At 39.8% G+C, this 16108-nt stretch overlaps 2 protein-coding genes across 4 annotated transcripts; one reads left to right on the forward strand and one right to left on the reverse strand.

Annotated features, from left to right (window-relative positions):
- Positions 1-423: 423 nt before the first annotated feature.
- Positions 424-8811, reverse strand: bmb (brambleberry). Of its 2 annotated transcripts, XM_049587424.1 has the most exons (13): positions 8744-8810; positions 7173-7435; positions 6485-6613; positions 6209-6394; positions 5900-6122; positions 4122-4238; positions 3825-4004; positions 3142-3348; positions 2218-2368; positions 1569-1630; positions 1332-1459; positions 1110-1231; positions 424-788 (listed from the first exon to the last, which is right to left on the reverse strand). In XM_049587424.1, the coding sequence occupies exons 2-13, from the start codon at positions 7431-7433 to the stop codon at positions 659-661; spliced, it is 1896 nt and encodes a 631-aa protein (XP_049443381.1). In that variant the 5' UTR covers positions 7434-7435; positions 8744-8810; the 3' UTR covers positions 424-658. The 2 variants fall into 2 exon arrangements, with proteins under 2 accessions (XP_049443381.1, XP_049443382.1); XM_049587425.1 differs by lacking the exons at positions 424-788; positions 1110-1231 and having other exon boundaries at positions 1569-1653; positions 8744-8811.
- Positions 8812-9003: 192 nt separating this feature from the next.
- On the forward strand, positions 9004-16041 carry pycr3 (pyrroline-5-carboxylate reductase 3). 2 transcript variants are annotated; one of them, XM_049587433.1, is made up of 7 exons: positions 9004-9153; positions 12539-12632; positions 12716-12780; positions 13329-13508; positions 13605-13817; positions 14680-14772; positions 14885-16037. In XM_049587433.1, the coding sequence occupies exons 2-7, from the start codon at positions 12545-12547 to the stop codon at positions 15086-15088; spliced, it is 843 nt and encodes a 280-aa protein (XP_049443390.1). In that variant the 5' UTR covers positions 9004-9153; positions 12539-12544; the 3' UTR covers positions 15089-16037. The 2 variants fall into 2 exon arrangements, with proteins under 2 accessions (XP_049443390.1, XP_049443389.1); XM_049587432.1 differs by lacking the exon at positions 9004-9153 and adding an exon at positions 9188-10000 and having other exon boundaries at positions 14885-16041.
- Positions 16042-16108: the final 67 nt, after the last annotated feature.

A 16108-nucleotide genomic window follows, 5' to 3' on the forward strand; every position in this document is an offset into this window, starting at 1 on the left:
TGTCTAATATGATGAAATTAAGGGATTAAATTTTATATCCAAAAGGTCAAAGGTCAACTTCACTGCAACATTATAACGTTCTACAGTAACACTTTTTTGGCCATTATTCAAAGTCATATCTCAGGAACAGAAGGAGAGACATTTAGTCAGATACTGACAAAATTGATCAAGAAGTCTTCTGTGCTGCCGGGGGGAAGATGTGTGTGAAGCATCTATGTTTTCACAGACATTAATGTAATATTTAATGAAAACTTGACAGGTTTGTGGAGGTATAACTGAGGCGGTGAATCTATATTGATTATTTTTTTTAAATTTAGCAGGTTTTCATATTATACAGGAAAATAAAATAAAAACTGCATGACTGAATTCAGCTTTAGGGATTACTACTACTGTTATGTTTGAATACATGTACTCACAGCTTCATAGGTAAAGAAATAATTTATTTACTTTAAAATGAACAGCAAGCAGTACTTACAATGACAACACGATAACAGTTGATTAGTTTTCTGCAGAGAACGCCCTGTAGCAAATAAAAATGCTCTGAATACACATACGGTCACATTGATAGGTAAAGACAAATTGTATTCACTTGAAAGAACACTTAAAAACATGGCAATAAAAAAAAATAAAACATCTGTAGTCTAAAACAGTGGAGTGCTCAAGTAACAACATAGGAGGAGAGCCCTCCTTCGTGGACTCTGCAGTACTCCTGTCCCGGCACGGCTCTCTTCTTACAGGCCTTCCCTGTTTTTGTGATACCGTTGCACAGCTGACGGCCTGACAGAGAGCTGATACAGGAAACATGGAGAGAGAGAAAAGAAAGGCATGATCAATTAATTGAAAAATATGTATTGGGCTGATTGGTTTTGTGCATTGGTGTAAGCAGAAAATCTTTTTTTTTTTTTTTTAAGATACTTTTTGGGGCTTTTTAGCCTTTAATTGATAGGACAGACAAGCGTGAAAGGGGGAGAGAGAGAGTGAGTGACATGCAGCAAAGGACCACAGGCTGGAGTTGAACCGGGCCACTGCGGCAACAGCCTTGTACATGGGGCGCCTGCTCTACCACTAAGCCACCAGCGCCCCGTAAGCAGAAAATGTGAACCCCTGACCTGTTGCTGATGACTGATGGGGTAGGACTCGCACTTCGTGAGTCGTTCACGAAATCGTGCGAGTCGTTCACAGCATCAAAAATACCTCCCAGGTTCCTCGGGGGCATGTCAGCAACCAGAGTCTGCAAAATAAATCCGTAGCATTTATATGTCACCTGTTAATAATTAATGAGGTACTGAAAATAGATCTTAGTTACCCTTCATATGACTGGATTTGCTCACCGTGGAAAGAGCTGGCTGTGGTAGAAGCCTGGGAGTGGAGTGATTGGGTGTGCCAATAATCGGCACAAACCTGGACTCTGGCATTGGCTTCCTCTGAGGGGGAGACACTGCTGATACGCCAAAGTTACCTGCAGACAAATACAAAGTGAGAGCAAATGTAAGTAACTTCATCCAGTAAAATGTCACTTTTCTTTGAGGGAATTATTATTAAAATATTTTACAGTATATATTTCAAACCTGAAATGAAGCTGTCCTGATTCAAGAGGTTGTCTTGCTCCACGAAACCATCATTTTCATCTCTGAGGATAAGAAGAATAAGAGACTACATCAAATAAATAGAAATAAGAGCACTTATCTCTGGCATTGCTGCACATTGTTGAAATTTGTTTCAGCAATCATGACTTTAAAAGTTTTAATCAAGATCTGTATTGACATGCACAATCAGGGAATATGTGTTCAATAATTCATTTAAAAATAGTAGGGATAAAAAAATAATGAGGTGTCAGAACTGAAATGATTAGACAAGTGATTATTTGATCAACAAAATGAATCAGCAAGTAATTGATGTTTTAAGTCATTTCCAGCAAACATACCATACATACATACATACATACATACATACATACAAGTATTTTCTGCTTCTCTCTATATCATTGTAAATGGACTATCTTTGGGACTGTTGGGTGGACAAAACAAGACATTTTAAAGATGTCACCTTGGGTTCTGGGAAATTATACAGAGCATCCTATACTATTTTCAGACATTTTACAGACAACAATAAATTGAGAGAAAATAATGGTCAGGTTTCATCAATAATAAGAAATAATCATTAGCCGTAGCCCTAGTCTGCAGCATGGACAGTATATAATTAACTCTGCAGACTCACTTCTGTGGTGTAGAGGACGGTGGATATGACTGGCAGGAGGAAACTGGCTGCTTCAGAGGCTCCACTATCTCACATGGGGTCAGAGGCAGCAGGGCGACTGGCTTTTCTCTGGTCTGGAAGCACGCCCACAACTGATTCACAAACCAGTGACCTGCAGATATGATGGAAAAAACCCACAACATTATGACAAATACATGAATACTGGAGACATTATCTTGCCTTGTAATCACCTTTAAAAGAATACTTCACCAGCAAAATGACCATTTGTACATCAATTACTCACCATATTATGTCAAATTTGTGGGGAAAAAAACAACTTTTTTTTGGCATGTCTCTACAGTGAACTTAAAATCTAAAAAAAGGTGAACGTTCTTTATGAGCTGAAGTCAGTGGAGATCATTTTCACAACAGCTGTTATCAAAACATACGTTTACAAACTCTCACACAACTCGTGCAGTATAATCCAAGTCTCATATGCTCAGTACTTTCCAAAAGCATGCATTGTCTCCATTGTCTCCAACCTACAAAAAGCACGCATGCCCGAGCACACATGTCAGCATGGGCTCCGCTTGAGCAGAGTTCAAACACACATGACTCGGCCATGCATGAGACTGTTTGTACAGACGCATTTTAAATAGCAAGGGTTCAGTGGAAATGCACGTTTGGAAAGTACTGAGCATACGACTGGATAAATGATGCTTGGATTATACTGCATGGGTTGTGTGAGAGTTTGTAAACCCATGTTTTGATATAGTTTTGCTGTTGTTAAGTACGATCTCCACTGACTTTGATACATGAAGAACATTTGCTTTTTGGATTCTTTGTTCAACGCAGAGGCATGTGAGAAAAACATTTAGGAATTCAACACATGGCCAGTAACTTATATACAAATAGTCATAATAACATATTCCTTTAAGTTTGTACCCAGAGAGAGAATGAGCAGTAGCAGACTGAGGCCGGTGAGATCCAGCGCTGGCTGCTGGTTGATCTCAGCCACTGCATTAAGAGGCACGGTGATCAGCAGCATGGCTCGAGAGAAACCTGGGCACCGCAGGAACGTCAGCAGGACTGCACACAGGACAAAGTAGCTTGTGTGTGCAATACACGTCCACATGGCTGTCAAGCTTAAACCTGTTATCACAACAAGGACAAGGGAAAAACAATAAAATCAGTAAAATCTTAACCACATTTAAGTGGTTTTGAACATTTCAGACTATAGGAGGATGATCTTTGACTGATTTGATCATCAACTAATGGCTGACTATGGGGTTCGTTACCACACTTTCAGTTCTGGGCTGTTTATGCGCAACTAAAACAATTTCTGTTTTGATGGAGTTTTTACGAGAGTTGATTCTCTGAACAATTTGCCATGATCGTTTCGGCCTTTTTTTTTTTTGAGAGCAAAAACTGACTGGAATGATCAGAAAAACAGCTACTTTTCATTGATTAATTTTCTATTGATCAATTAATCATCTCAGTTCAATGTTCGTTATATTTAATCACTATTTATAATAGATGTCAGACCAAAAAATCTAATTTAATTAATTAAAATGATTTTGTAGTAGAAAAGATGACAGATATGGACTGCACTGAGTGTAATGTCTTGCCTGCCCAGCCGAGGTAGCCCTGGATCATGTGAAGCCTCTCCTCAATCCGGTTCTGCATGTTATCCAAGTAGTGCAGCGTGACTCCCAGGGTGTTGTTCATGCGCTCCAGTTTGTTCATCAGGTCAGTGTAGTACTGGGAGGTCTGGTCCTGGTACTGCAGAAACTCCAACATACTGTGGTCTGATCGGCCACAGGCATGGGAGGAAGGTAAATTAAAATCAAACACAGCACTGATTTGAACAACTAGTTTTAAACAGATGCGATGAATTTAGATTTGTGATGCTCTGTTTTTATTACCAATCTTTTGATGGATGTCCTGAGCTTGGTGTCTGACATCTGTGAGGTCTTTCACAATCGCCTTGTGGCTGTCCTGCACCTCGGCACCCTGGATCTGCAGATGCTCACTCACATTCTCTGAAGGGGGAGAGGAAGGAAGGCCAAATGTGATAAATGTCATTTCTTACCAGATAATGTGACATTAGCTGGGTTTACATGGAGCATTTTGTCCAACAACAAAAGAGAATCATAGTTAAGTATTTTTCTCAGTTTGAAGGGGTGGGATAGACCTTTTAAATCTCAGTCAGCGCATGAAACTCACGTAACTGCTCCTTTTAAAATCACTTAATACAGTGGTTTTCAAATGTTTTGTGCCCAAGGTACACCAATGGGCAAGCCAAAATCTCAAGTACGCCTTTATTTACATCTGTGCACAACAGCTTCTATAACATGCATTATCACTCTTATCACAACATAAGACAATAAAAATAATAAAGAAAAAAAAAATACAACGCATAGCTTTTGTGAGTTTTTTTTTTTCCTCTGGTAGAACATGCAGCAAAGGGCCACAGGCTGGAGTCGAACCCGGGCTACTGTGGCAACAGCCTTGTACAAGGGGCACCTGCTCTACCACTAAGCCACCGGTGCCCCAGATGTTTTTTAAAATTAAATCAAATTACATTTTTTAGCTAGACTTTGCCTCTTTTTTAGGAAATGGGTGCACACAATATACTGATACAGTCACTTCAAAATTCATTCATAACTTCTTGTATAGGCTCAGTTGAATATTGCAATAATAATGTGTCGTTACTACAAAATCCCACAGCACACCTGGATTGGTATCACGGCACACCATTCGTGAACCACTGACTTAGTAATCGTAATGGTTTCAGTTCACCATTCTGTTTTTAGATGGTTGTTTGTCCTCAAGGTAGACATCTTTTTCCACAGTAGGTGTACATAGCACAAACAAGTAACAACAAGTAGTCTGTAGGTAGGTACTCTATTTATTATATCCATTTTATGATTGTTGATTTGTTTATTTTTTTTGGTTTCTGTCATCAGATTAATGCTAACCAGTTAGCTATCAGATTTGCTCTTTGGGTCTAATGTCTTACAACATTCTCGGGAAGTGCTAATTTACTGTTTAGCTTATTAATGTATTTAACTAGTTTAAAACTTTGACTCCTATGAGGTCTATATGTTGACTCAATTAATAACTACGTATGTTGTATTTTCTGTGGGAACCTAATTTTGTAATATTGAACTTCATCCTGGCATTAGAGACAATTTAACTACAATGGCAGCCAGTCTCTACCTCTGTGAATCCAGTTTTATTGTTAATGCTATTGTACTGGCATTAATTCATTTAAGTTTTACAGTATCTTTGGTCTAACTCTTGTTTATGATTTCATTTAATTTGTTGTCCAAAACTGTCAAAGTTTAACAGATGCTTCCAGTAAAACGACAAAGGTCAGCTCATGTCTTAGACCTTAACTGGAAGTGTGTTTACCTCGCTGCATAGCTGTGTATCCACATGCACTGTGAGGAAAGAAGAGTCAGTTCAACTATTTAAAGTTAATTGGATTGTCCTCTTTGTGTGCTTTCACATTCTAGGAGTCCAACCACAGCAATGCAAAGCACAATGCAGGCACACATTTTGGTATATCGTCACTTCAGAGAAGCACCAATTCAACACTGTTCTTGTCATAACTGATGTGTAAACAACAGCTCCAATTCTGTGCCAGATACACCAAATGGTAAATATTTTACAGTGTGAAATAAATGAAAGCTCTCACCCATTTTCTTTGTAATGCCCTGAATGAGCTTGGCTACCAGTTCCTGTCCGGCGGCGATGAGGGCTTTCTCCTGGCCCAGACGCTCCAGGTTGTTCCTCAGTGAACTCTCCATGTGCTCCTGGCCCTCATGCAGCTTCTCCTGTTGGGTCTGCAGAGCACTGTGACCATGCAGCAGCTTGTCCAAAGAGGCTGCAGTCAGTTCCTTCAGCTCCAGCTGGCCCTCCTGTCATACAACACCATGATCAAAGCAGAATCAACCTGCATACTGTGCACATGAAGATGAGAAGCCCAAAGTGGACTGAAATTTACCTTCAGGTCCTTCATTGCACTCAGTTGGCTTGTGGCTGTGGAAATGAGAGCGTTGACAGTGTGCTCTGCTCGGCGCCTGAAGAGCTGCTGGCGAGTTGCGTAGCAAACAGAGCGAGCTCTGTTGCTCACAATGTGGTAAGCATTCCATGTGTCTGAATCCATGTCTGCTGTGCACTCTTTTATAGTCTGAAACATCAAAATTAGATTAAAAATAGCTCCACACAGCCAAAACACACTCATCCTCTGAATCCTTTTATCATTACTTTATAATTTTACCATTTCCTCTGTACATGGAAAGGTCCGGCGCCCCTCAATCTCTGCCTGGCAGTTAAACAGAACAACACCAAGCTTTGCAAGCTGCTCCTCTGGGAGGCTTTCGCAGCTCGCCTTCAGCCGGGCGACCACCTACAAAGGAACACTGAGCTTTATTAAATCTGTTAAGGTCAAACATGTGGAAGTGTACCAATGCTACTGTGACCCTGTTAGGCAAACAAAGCTGTGAGGACTGCTACCATTTGATGAAAATGTCCAAAAGGTGGAAACGTCTTCACAGCAGTGTTTCTCATTTGAACAGTAACTGTATTGTTAGTCTCAAAACATCACATAACAGATCTCAGGCTGTCATGTGATTTTAAGTCAACCACAATTTTTACAAAAATCCCCAAAATTAACTGGTTCCAGTATTTGAAACTGAAAGGATTTTTTCTTCTGTTTTGCAAATGACTCTTTTTGCACTTTGAATCTGAAGACATCAGCTTAGGTTCTAGGAAACTGTAATGTAGAATTTTCCACTATTTTTTGACATTTTACAGACTAATAAATTAATCAACATAATTGTTAGATTAATTAATGATTAAAAATGATCACACAAACAAATATATGAACTCCTGATTTGATTCTGCTTACATGCATCACTAAGTGGATTCTGAGCCAAATACCAAGAAACCCTGAATTTAAACTTTACCCTGTAATGACAGCTGTCTAACGGACTGAGCTCCATCTGCTTTGCCTCAGCCAAAAACTTCTCATCTGCAGTGCTCATCTCAAACTGAGCATCCTTTGCAAGAAGTGCTGGGACTTCTGCTGTAAGTGGAGGAGGTGGTGCCGTTGCTGGAGGTGCTGTCGCTCCCTTCAGCCACTCAAAGAGCCCGCTGACTGCAGGACACTGACAGGCCAGGATACTGATCAGCAGGAGGGACAGGTGATGGATCAGGAGTAGAGCCATGTCTGGAACAAAACACAATCACAATGCATAATTAATTTGTTAACTAAAAGATATGTGCAGCATTAAATAACAACAGCAAAAAAAGAAAAGTCATTCATGTCAATGCTCTTACTGTTGATGGGCTCATTTGTAGCTCTGTTGGGATGTTGCCATTTTGGGTCTAGTGTAAAATGTCCATTTCCCCCATTTTCTGAAATATGAACTTCTTGTAGTCTAAAGATATGGAATAGTTTTTTTCCATTCAGCGGATCTACTCAGAAATTACTAGCATTTGTTCATGTGTTGGGGGATATTTTTTTTCTTGATTTCTAATATAAGATTAAAAAAACAACAACAACTGTCTGTTATTTGTAATTGCACTTTCTTAAGGGAAATTACAGTGATTATGTGCCATTCAACTACAGGGACCTTATACTGTTGTACTTTATCATAGTATTTTTTTTATTCTAAATACAACTTCCCGAGACAGCTATTTTTTATATTTTCTTCATATAGATGTGACTGATCTGATGTAATCCATGCTATCTTGTTTGTGTAAGTGCTTACTTTTACCTTGGCTAAATCAAAGATATATTTTCCCAGAATACTCTCCATGGAGGATGTGTGGTAGTGTACCTTCCTCAAGTGTTACCCATCACTGTATGAAATCTCATTGTAAAACTCAGCTGCAGGAGGTGTGACGTCCAGATGTGAAGGCTGTCGCTAGATGGCGACAATAACAGTCCACATGTTTGAATGATTGTTTGAAAATATATATGCAGGATCTGCTTTCTATAAATTTACGGTGTCCCATATAAGCCCATGCAGGATGAGTATAACTGTATGCATGATACAGTAATAAAAACTTTCATTCATTCATAAATGCTAGCCCATGTTTGAATGAGGACCACGGCACACTGAGGCTTGCCCAGGCATGTCTGCTCTGCTGCACAAACGCTTCAACACAGCACCTGCTGCAAAGATTATTTATGCACAATTAAAATACTAATTTCTACGGTATACTTAAGTCATGCCGAAAAGACGAGACTCTTTTCATTATAAAAATGTAAACATACAAATTAAAATCTACCTGGACGCAATCTATTTTTCTGTCTGTTTTACACACCTGGGAGCCCCTCTCCCACGCCTTCCATAGTGTGCAAAGCAAAATGGGAAACCCATTTAAAACTCTAATAGTTTTCAGCACATTCAAAACACTCAGCGCTAACTTGTTGCGGCAATATGCGAGTAAAATGACTTCAACTAATTACCTTGAAAATCAATGCACACATAATTGAATGCAAAAATATACGCACTGCTAAATCATGTACCTGTTGTATTAGTTGCAGGTCCTTGTTGGTGCCGTCTCCCTCTCACAGCTGATCGGAATGACAGTTAATTTTTTGTCCCGCACCTCTCCGCCCTATAGGACGAGGATACAGCCAATGGAATCGCTCGCATTTTGTGGGGGGGCGGTCATGGGGTATGTTAGGTTTGTACCACGGCTGAAACGGAATGTCGGTGTGCGGATTCATATGTGGAAGGTGTGGTTGAGGATGCCGAAGGTGCCGCCCACCTGGTGCAGCAGCAAATTTGTGATAAACAAACCCACCGATAGTTCTCTTGAACTCTGCTCGTTGGTGCCGTGGATGCTCCGGATGTTTCCAACCTGACAGACTGAATTAAACTACAGTCTGAGCTTTGCTAAACGCTGGACGTCAGCAAATCTGAAAAACATCAGGTGAATAAATATCCTACCACCAACGTTTGCCGCTGTTACTGACAGTGTCGCCTGACACCGTGTTTATGTCACTCCGTGTTATTTTATGGTTGTCCAGTCAACAAGTAACACGTGCATTGTATTTCTAATCTAATCTGTGCTGGATTATTTTCTAGCTATCCCTAGCTAGATGCAGCAGCAGGGCTGGTTTTCTGCTGTCGTGGTTTTTACAGATAGGATTTTAAACATTTTATTGGCACGCTTTTTACGACCTGTAGGCTAAGATTTAAGCTAGCAAACAGCACCGCCCTGCCCCTGCCTCACTAGACATGCTAGCACCTAATTAGCAACCTAGCCGTGTGAACATTCTGGGCTAACGTTTACTAGCCGCCAAGCTAGCTAGTGCTACGTTGCTACAACAATGGACGACTCTGGTATCAAGAAGCAGAACTGGGACGTGAAGGAGACGGAGTTATTTCTGGAAATCCTGAAGGAGCTGGACATGAAGAAATGCTTGGACGGGAGGAAAGTGAGGAATAACAAACTCTTCAAGGTGGCGCACAGGAGAATGACAGCGGCCGGTTATCACAGATCTGTGGACCAATTGAAGTTTCGCTGGAAACTTCTTAAAAGTGCGTATTACAAGTGCAAGAGAGAACCCAACTCCCCGGCACCGACCAAAATACAAGGCTGGTGGCGGTATGAAAAGACAATGATAGCTATCATGGAGTCCAGACACCCCCTGGTCGGAGCTGGAGTCAACTCTGACAGGAATGATGAAGTGACAGAAGACTCGGATGGAGAAGCATCAATGTTGCACTGGCCGCAGCCCTGCCCGGACAATTCCACCCAGAACCTGGATTTAATTGTAGGGGTGATACCGTGGATGCGATGTAGTCTTGTCATTAGTTCATAACCGTGATTTAATTTCTTCTATGTGTTCGATGCATGCATTCATCCCCTAACTGTGTGCTTATTGTGAACATGTCTCTGGGTTGTTGTGATATACACTTATTTACAAAGTGCAGCTGACTAAAACTAATGCAGGCAAATACAAAGGTCCTGCAGTAGATTCTGCATTCATGAAAGTTGTAATGTTTTAGAGAGGTGTTGATTCAAAGCTTTTTTTGTGTAGAAATATTCCATTGTGCTATTGATAGATTTTCTAATATTTTGTCTACACTGTTTATATCAATGTGTGTAGACCAGCTATTAAACACTTACACAAGACAGTATGACACAATATAATTTGGTTTCCCCTTTTATTTAAATAACTAGTGTTAATAAGATCACAATCTCTTATTTTAGAGATATTTGTGCACAAGAAAAAACTCTAATTTAAGAATTGATAAATGCATAGAAATTCAAAACAACACAGTTTGTATATACAGTATACATTGGTTCTACATTAAAGAAAACAATCACAAGTGCCATTTAAAATATTCGTATATAATATTGCAAAATCTTAAAAAGAAATAAGAGAATTCTCAAACTACTGCCTCTGAAATGACCATAAAATTGAATCAACACCATTTAAACAAAATCTGAACATTGTAATGTTCATCACGGTAGGATTTATAGCAGGTCAGTTGTGTTAAACTTTTTTAGTTTGACCTTGGACATAATAAACTGGCAACTTGGTTTAGTTGGTCTCAAGAAGGGTGTGGACAATAATTGCTTCAGCAACATACAACCATACACTATTCTGGTACAAAAACTTCCATTTTCTTGTTCATCTCTCAAGTGGGAAAAAAATGCCCCTCACAAGTTCTTAGAGCCTGTTGTGGCCCCTTCAACAGCCATGAGATAAAACTGCCCAAAAATCAATTTACAATCATATAAAATAGAGGGAAGCAGCAACTCCTCATATTTGACCATCATAAATGTCTGGAATTTTACCATAACAAATGCTAAGCTTTTAAAACAGGTGTTGATACATTTTCTGTCAGTTGACAGATACCAATACCCTGATGCATTCTGTTGGTTCACTGTACATGCATTTCAGATATGACTGCACCCAGCTTGTAGCAGTAACCTGCTTTCTGAAACATCATGTCACAAGATCAAGAGAGAAATCTGATTCACTGGTTTCTTGCTGTAGTAACCAGCTTTGTTGGCCCTATAAACTCTTATCTGGGTTAAGGATGCTGTTGCATGACAAAATGACCCAGGGGGGAAACTACGCTGTGGCAGCAGTTATGAGGGGGAGGGGGAGAAATCTGATTACTGACCAACTGTCAACCAGGATTTCACATGTTGTCTGATTTCTTGGCTTAATCTGATTTCTCGCAGTAATCAGGTTTCCTGTGTGCATAATAACACAGCTGACATTCTCAGCGCAGCTGTTTGTTCCTATATAGTGTTGATGCATTGGCTCTGATGGTCTCTAGCCACGTTATGATGTACAGCAATCACAAACCTACTGTATGCAATTAACAGGAGATTATACGGCATAGTAGATTTGCTGAATCACAATACTTTATTTTGGAAAGTTTGTGATATCTACTGTAGTGTTGTAAGCATATGGATAATGGATTGGCTATTAATAAACTGCTGTTTTTGATTTTCTGTCAAGCTTTTTTGCACACATTGAACTGATGTCAGTTACAACGAGGCAGCCATGTCTCCTTTTACCTTTGACATATTTCATGCCTGGAGATTTTCTTCGTGGCAGTTAAGCTTTTTTTTGAGTTCAGGGATGTTTTATGTTTGAACAGTGGCACACTGTTAGTGTTCAAAAAAGCTAAGACTGAGGACACTGTTACAATTTTAATGGTCTTTAGACTTAAAGATAAACACAATAAAAAGCCATTTTAAGGCAGTGCTTTTATGTTCAGCTAAAAGATGCTTTGATCTGATTGGTGATTGTCTTTAGGGCTTCAACTAAAGGTTATTGTCACTCCATTATTTTCGGATAATTTCCTTGAGTCATCATTTTGTCTGTAAATTGTCAGAAAATAGCAAAAAACACCAGTTCTATTTCCGCCTTGCATATGTGAGGTGTTCAGATTGCTTGTTTTATTTAGTCTCAAATCCAAAGATATTCAGTCTACTATCATATATGGCAAAGTATAGCATCAAATCTTCACATTTGCAGAAGCTGAACTACTGTTTTTTGGCATGTCTGCGTGAAAAATAACTTGAATAATAGCTCACTTACCAAAATAGATGCCAAATAATTTTCTGTTGATCAACTAATTGTAGCTGCTTAAATTGTCTTGCAATATTATTGTATGTAATGTTTACGTGTGATAATGTGTGATATTGTTGTCACTGTGGGAAACTTGTCATGATAGTATTGTGTCGTAGATTGTTCCTGTGATTCACACCCCTAGTTTATTGTTAAACTATGACATAGCGTCTTGTTGATATTTCCACTCAAGTCTCTTTTTCTCCTTTACCGTAGATCAAAATGGACCCTGAAATGGACTCGCAACTGAAGATTGGTTTTATTGGTGCAGGGAACATGGCCTTCGGCATAGCTAAGGGCATCTTGTCTGGTGAGTCAGAAGAGAATTGTTGAAAGAGAGAGGACAGTTTTTAAGTAAAGGTGTTAACATTTTATTGTTTGTTCCCATCAAAGGAAATGTTCTTCCTGTAAACGTCAAAGTGAGTGCACCGTCCTCCAGGAACCTGGGGCGCTTTCAGGTACTTTTTACCTCCGTCTTTTTTACTTTTCTGTCAGTTTTCAGTCAGATGAGTTGGACTGCAGGACAGTGAGTGTTACTGGTAAGATGTGAATGGAAAGTTGTCCTGCAAACTAATCCATTGTAATACTGCAGACCCTACATAGTACTGCAGGTGTCAAGTTGGAGCACATAATGTAGTAATTTAAAGGTACAAATTATTAACTCTTGTGCAAAAATAGGCAATTCATGTTTTCAAATTAGCTTTCCAAGTTTGCATGTGGTCCCGCTGTCGCAAGCACAACCAGATCAGATCCTACTGTTAAGATTACTTGACACGAATATGACATAAATAAATGTCAAATTAAGAATGTGATGTACATTTGATCTAACCTAACTCCTGCCTCTCTGTAGTGGTCCTTTCTGTGTGCTGTGTTTTATAAATACCTTGTGTCAAGCAAAGTGAGGTGTTTATTCTTGTTTACCTGTTGTCATGGGTTGATTTTGCGTGAGCTTTTCCACATGTAGGTGGACATGTGAGTCAGTAACATCCTTTCTGATGGCTTTCAGGAGCTCGGGATTTCTGTCACTCACTCCAACATAGAGGTGGTCTGTGGGTCAGATGTGGTCTTTGTAGCAGTCAAACCTCACCTGGTCCCGCAAGTTCTCAATGAGATCTCACTACACGTCACCGACAGACACATTATCGTGTCTGTTGCTGCAGGAGTAACACTGGCCACACTGGAAGAGGTGGGACCACATGTATAATGGTTTTTCAATCTAAATGATGGTTCTGTGGTGATCTAAAGATGAGTAATACATTTTTTTTTCTCTTTCATTTTCAAGCTCCTGCCAGAGAATTCAGTTGCCATCAGGCTGATGCCAAATCTGCCATGTTTGGTTCAGGAAGGGGCTCTCCTGTTTGCTCGGGGTTCCCATGCAAAACAGGAGGATGGAGCTCTGCTTCGCTCCCTGTTGCACCGCTGTGGTTTGGTGGAGGAGGGACCTGAGGCCTGGATCGACATCCATACTGGACTGAGCGGGAGTGGAGTCGCTTTTGTGAGTATGTGAGGAGTATATGGCAGAGTGTGTTTAGCAGGAGGTCTTTGTAACTGCTTGCAAACTTTTGTAATTGGACTTCCTCAGACCAAAATAGATAATGTTGATTGATAACGAGATTCAGGCCAGTAATTTACTCATGAAGGTAAAATGACAGTAAACACTGAATGCTATAATTCTGGTAACCTTTTCTTACAACACTCGTGTGTAGTGTTTTAGATTCCTGCTTACCTTTCATCATCAAATTGGTTTGAACTTATTTCACTACAGCGTGAACGTCCACTCGTAGATACTTCCTCACTGTGCATAACCATTATGAATTTTGGATCTGCTTTTATTGCCAAGGTGCATTATTGTTAAGTGTTAATACTTTGTAGGAGCACATTGAAAAGAAAGGTCTGCATCACATTACCACAGAATATGAATGCAGCCTGGCAAGAAAAAGGCAGACTCTGAACTCCATGATGAAAGGCAGACGAGCCCTTTCCATGGTGATTACATCAAATCTTCAGTGAAATACAGATCCAGTCAGTCTCAGCAAACCAAAATCACAAATTATCAACTCTTTACAGATGCATATTTCTCCTCTGTATGAATGGTGCTAACAGTAATGGTCCCTGTGATGAATGACTTATTTTAAGTCAATTTCAAGTCTCTGAATTTCAAAAGGAAATCAAAGGAAGGTCAGAAAAAGCACTGTACTGCACTGTGTAAGATATCTAAAACTCTATAAAATGGCAACATTTTGATGTGATAGTTTGCAAAAGGCATCGACATTCTTGTGTGTGTCTTATTTCTGCAACGGCAAGAAAATGGACTTGGTGCACCTTTTGACTCTGATGCATGTGATCCCCCTTTACAGGTGTATCTGTTTGCTGAAGCGCTGGCAGAAGGAGCCGTTAAAATGGGAATGCCAAGTGCTCTGGCACACAGCATTGCATCCCAAACTGTTCTGGTCAGTTTTACTGTAGTAACATCAGTAATTTTAAAATAACTAAGAATACTTTGTTATGCCAGCACAGTATGTGAATCTAGCATTAATTTAGTCTGTGTTCCATCTGTCACAGGGTGCTGGGAAATTGTTACGTGAGTCTGGGAAGCATCCAGCGCAGCTACGCTCAGAGGTCTGCACCCCAGGTGGAACAACCATCTATGGGCTTCACACCCTGGAGCAGGGCGGTGTGAGGGCGTCCACCATGAGCGCCGTGCAATCTGCCACCGAGAGAGCCAGGGAGCTCGGCCAAAAGTCAGCAGCAGGATCCAGGAAATGACAGCTTTTTGCCTTTAATAGCTACTCAATGGACTTAAATCAAGCCTAACAACAAACTGACTTTTTGTCTCAACATCACCATGGAACACTAAGACAAAGCAGGACTTGTCACTTTTTTATTTCATTGTCTCCCCTTTATTTTCCCTTAAATAAGTGTAGTTCATATTTCTTCTTTTTCGCGTCTGTGACCAGAGGGATTAGTTGTGAGCAAAAAGGAAATATGGCTAAATCTTATCTGACAAGTAAATTATTTGATCTTGACCCTGTGACTTCTTTTGAGAGAATGGCTACTTTTACATGCACACCAATAATCCAGTCTTTTCTGATTTAGGCAGTAATGCATTACTTTTATACTGGTCATGTTTATTGAGAACCATGTTAGCCTGTGATCTTGTGAATAGGTAATGTAGAGAGGGAGACATCGGTCATTAATCAAACTACACTCTGTAGCATCGCTCAGTCCAAAAAGCATCATGTATAATAATGCCTTACTAGTCATCATTGGGTTATTATGTGCATGTAATGTGGATTACAGAATGGAAGTAAAATGTGTGAATGTATTTAATTATATTAAAATATAGTATTTAATATTCGGCCAAATGAAATGTAAAACATAAAGTTTGGATAATGAAAGAATGATCGTGGTCGGGCAGCTGTTGATAGTTTCTGTCCCTGGTGTAGTTAACACATCTAGTCGCTGGCTTTGTGTATAACACAATGTTGAGAAAAATATTCCTGATCCATGATGCCGAGTGTAGAATGGGTTTTCATAAAGTGTCCTGTGAACTGGCTCCCTTTGTGCATTGCTTTATTTTTGTTTGCCTTTGGAAGCTCACATTATCAATGAGTAGAAGCAATATGAGGATATGCAGATTAAGGAGATAAATAGATGAATGCAGTGAGCAGTGGAACCTATCAGGACTGAATTTACACCTCATGACAGAAAACTATGGACCTGCATGATAGATGGATGTGCATCATGCAACCATTTTAATCATAATTTTTCAAGCAAAATGTCAAA

Source organism: Epinephelus fuscoguttatus, linkage group LG10 (assembly GCF_011397635.1).
Source record: "Epinephelus fuscoguttatus linkage group LG10, E.fuscoguttatus.final_Chr_v1".
Taxonomy (NCBI): Eukaryota; Metazoa; Chordata; class Actinopteri; order Perciformes; family Serranidae; genus Epinephelus; species Epinephelus fuscoguttatus.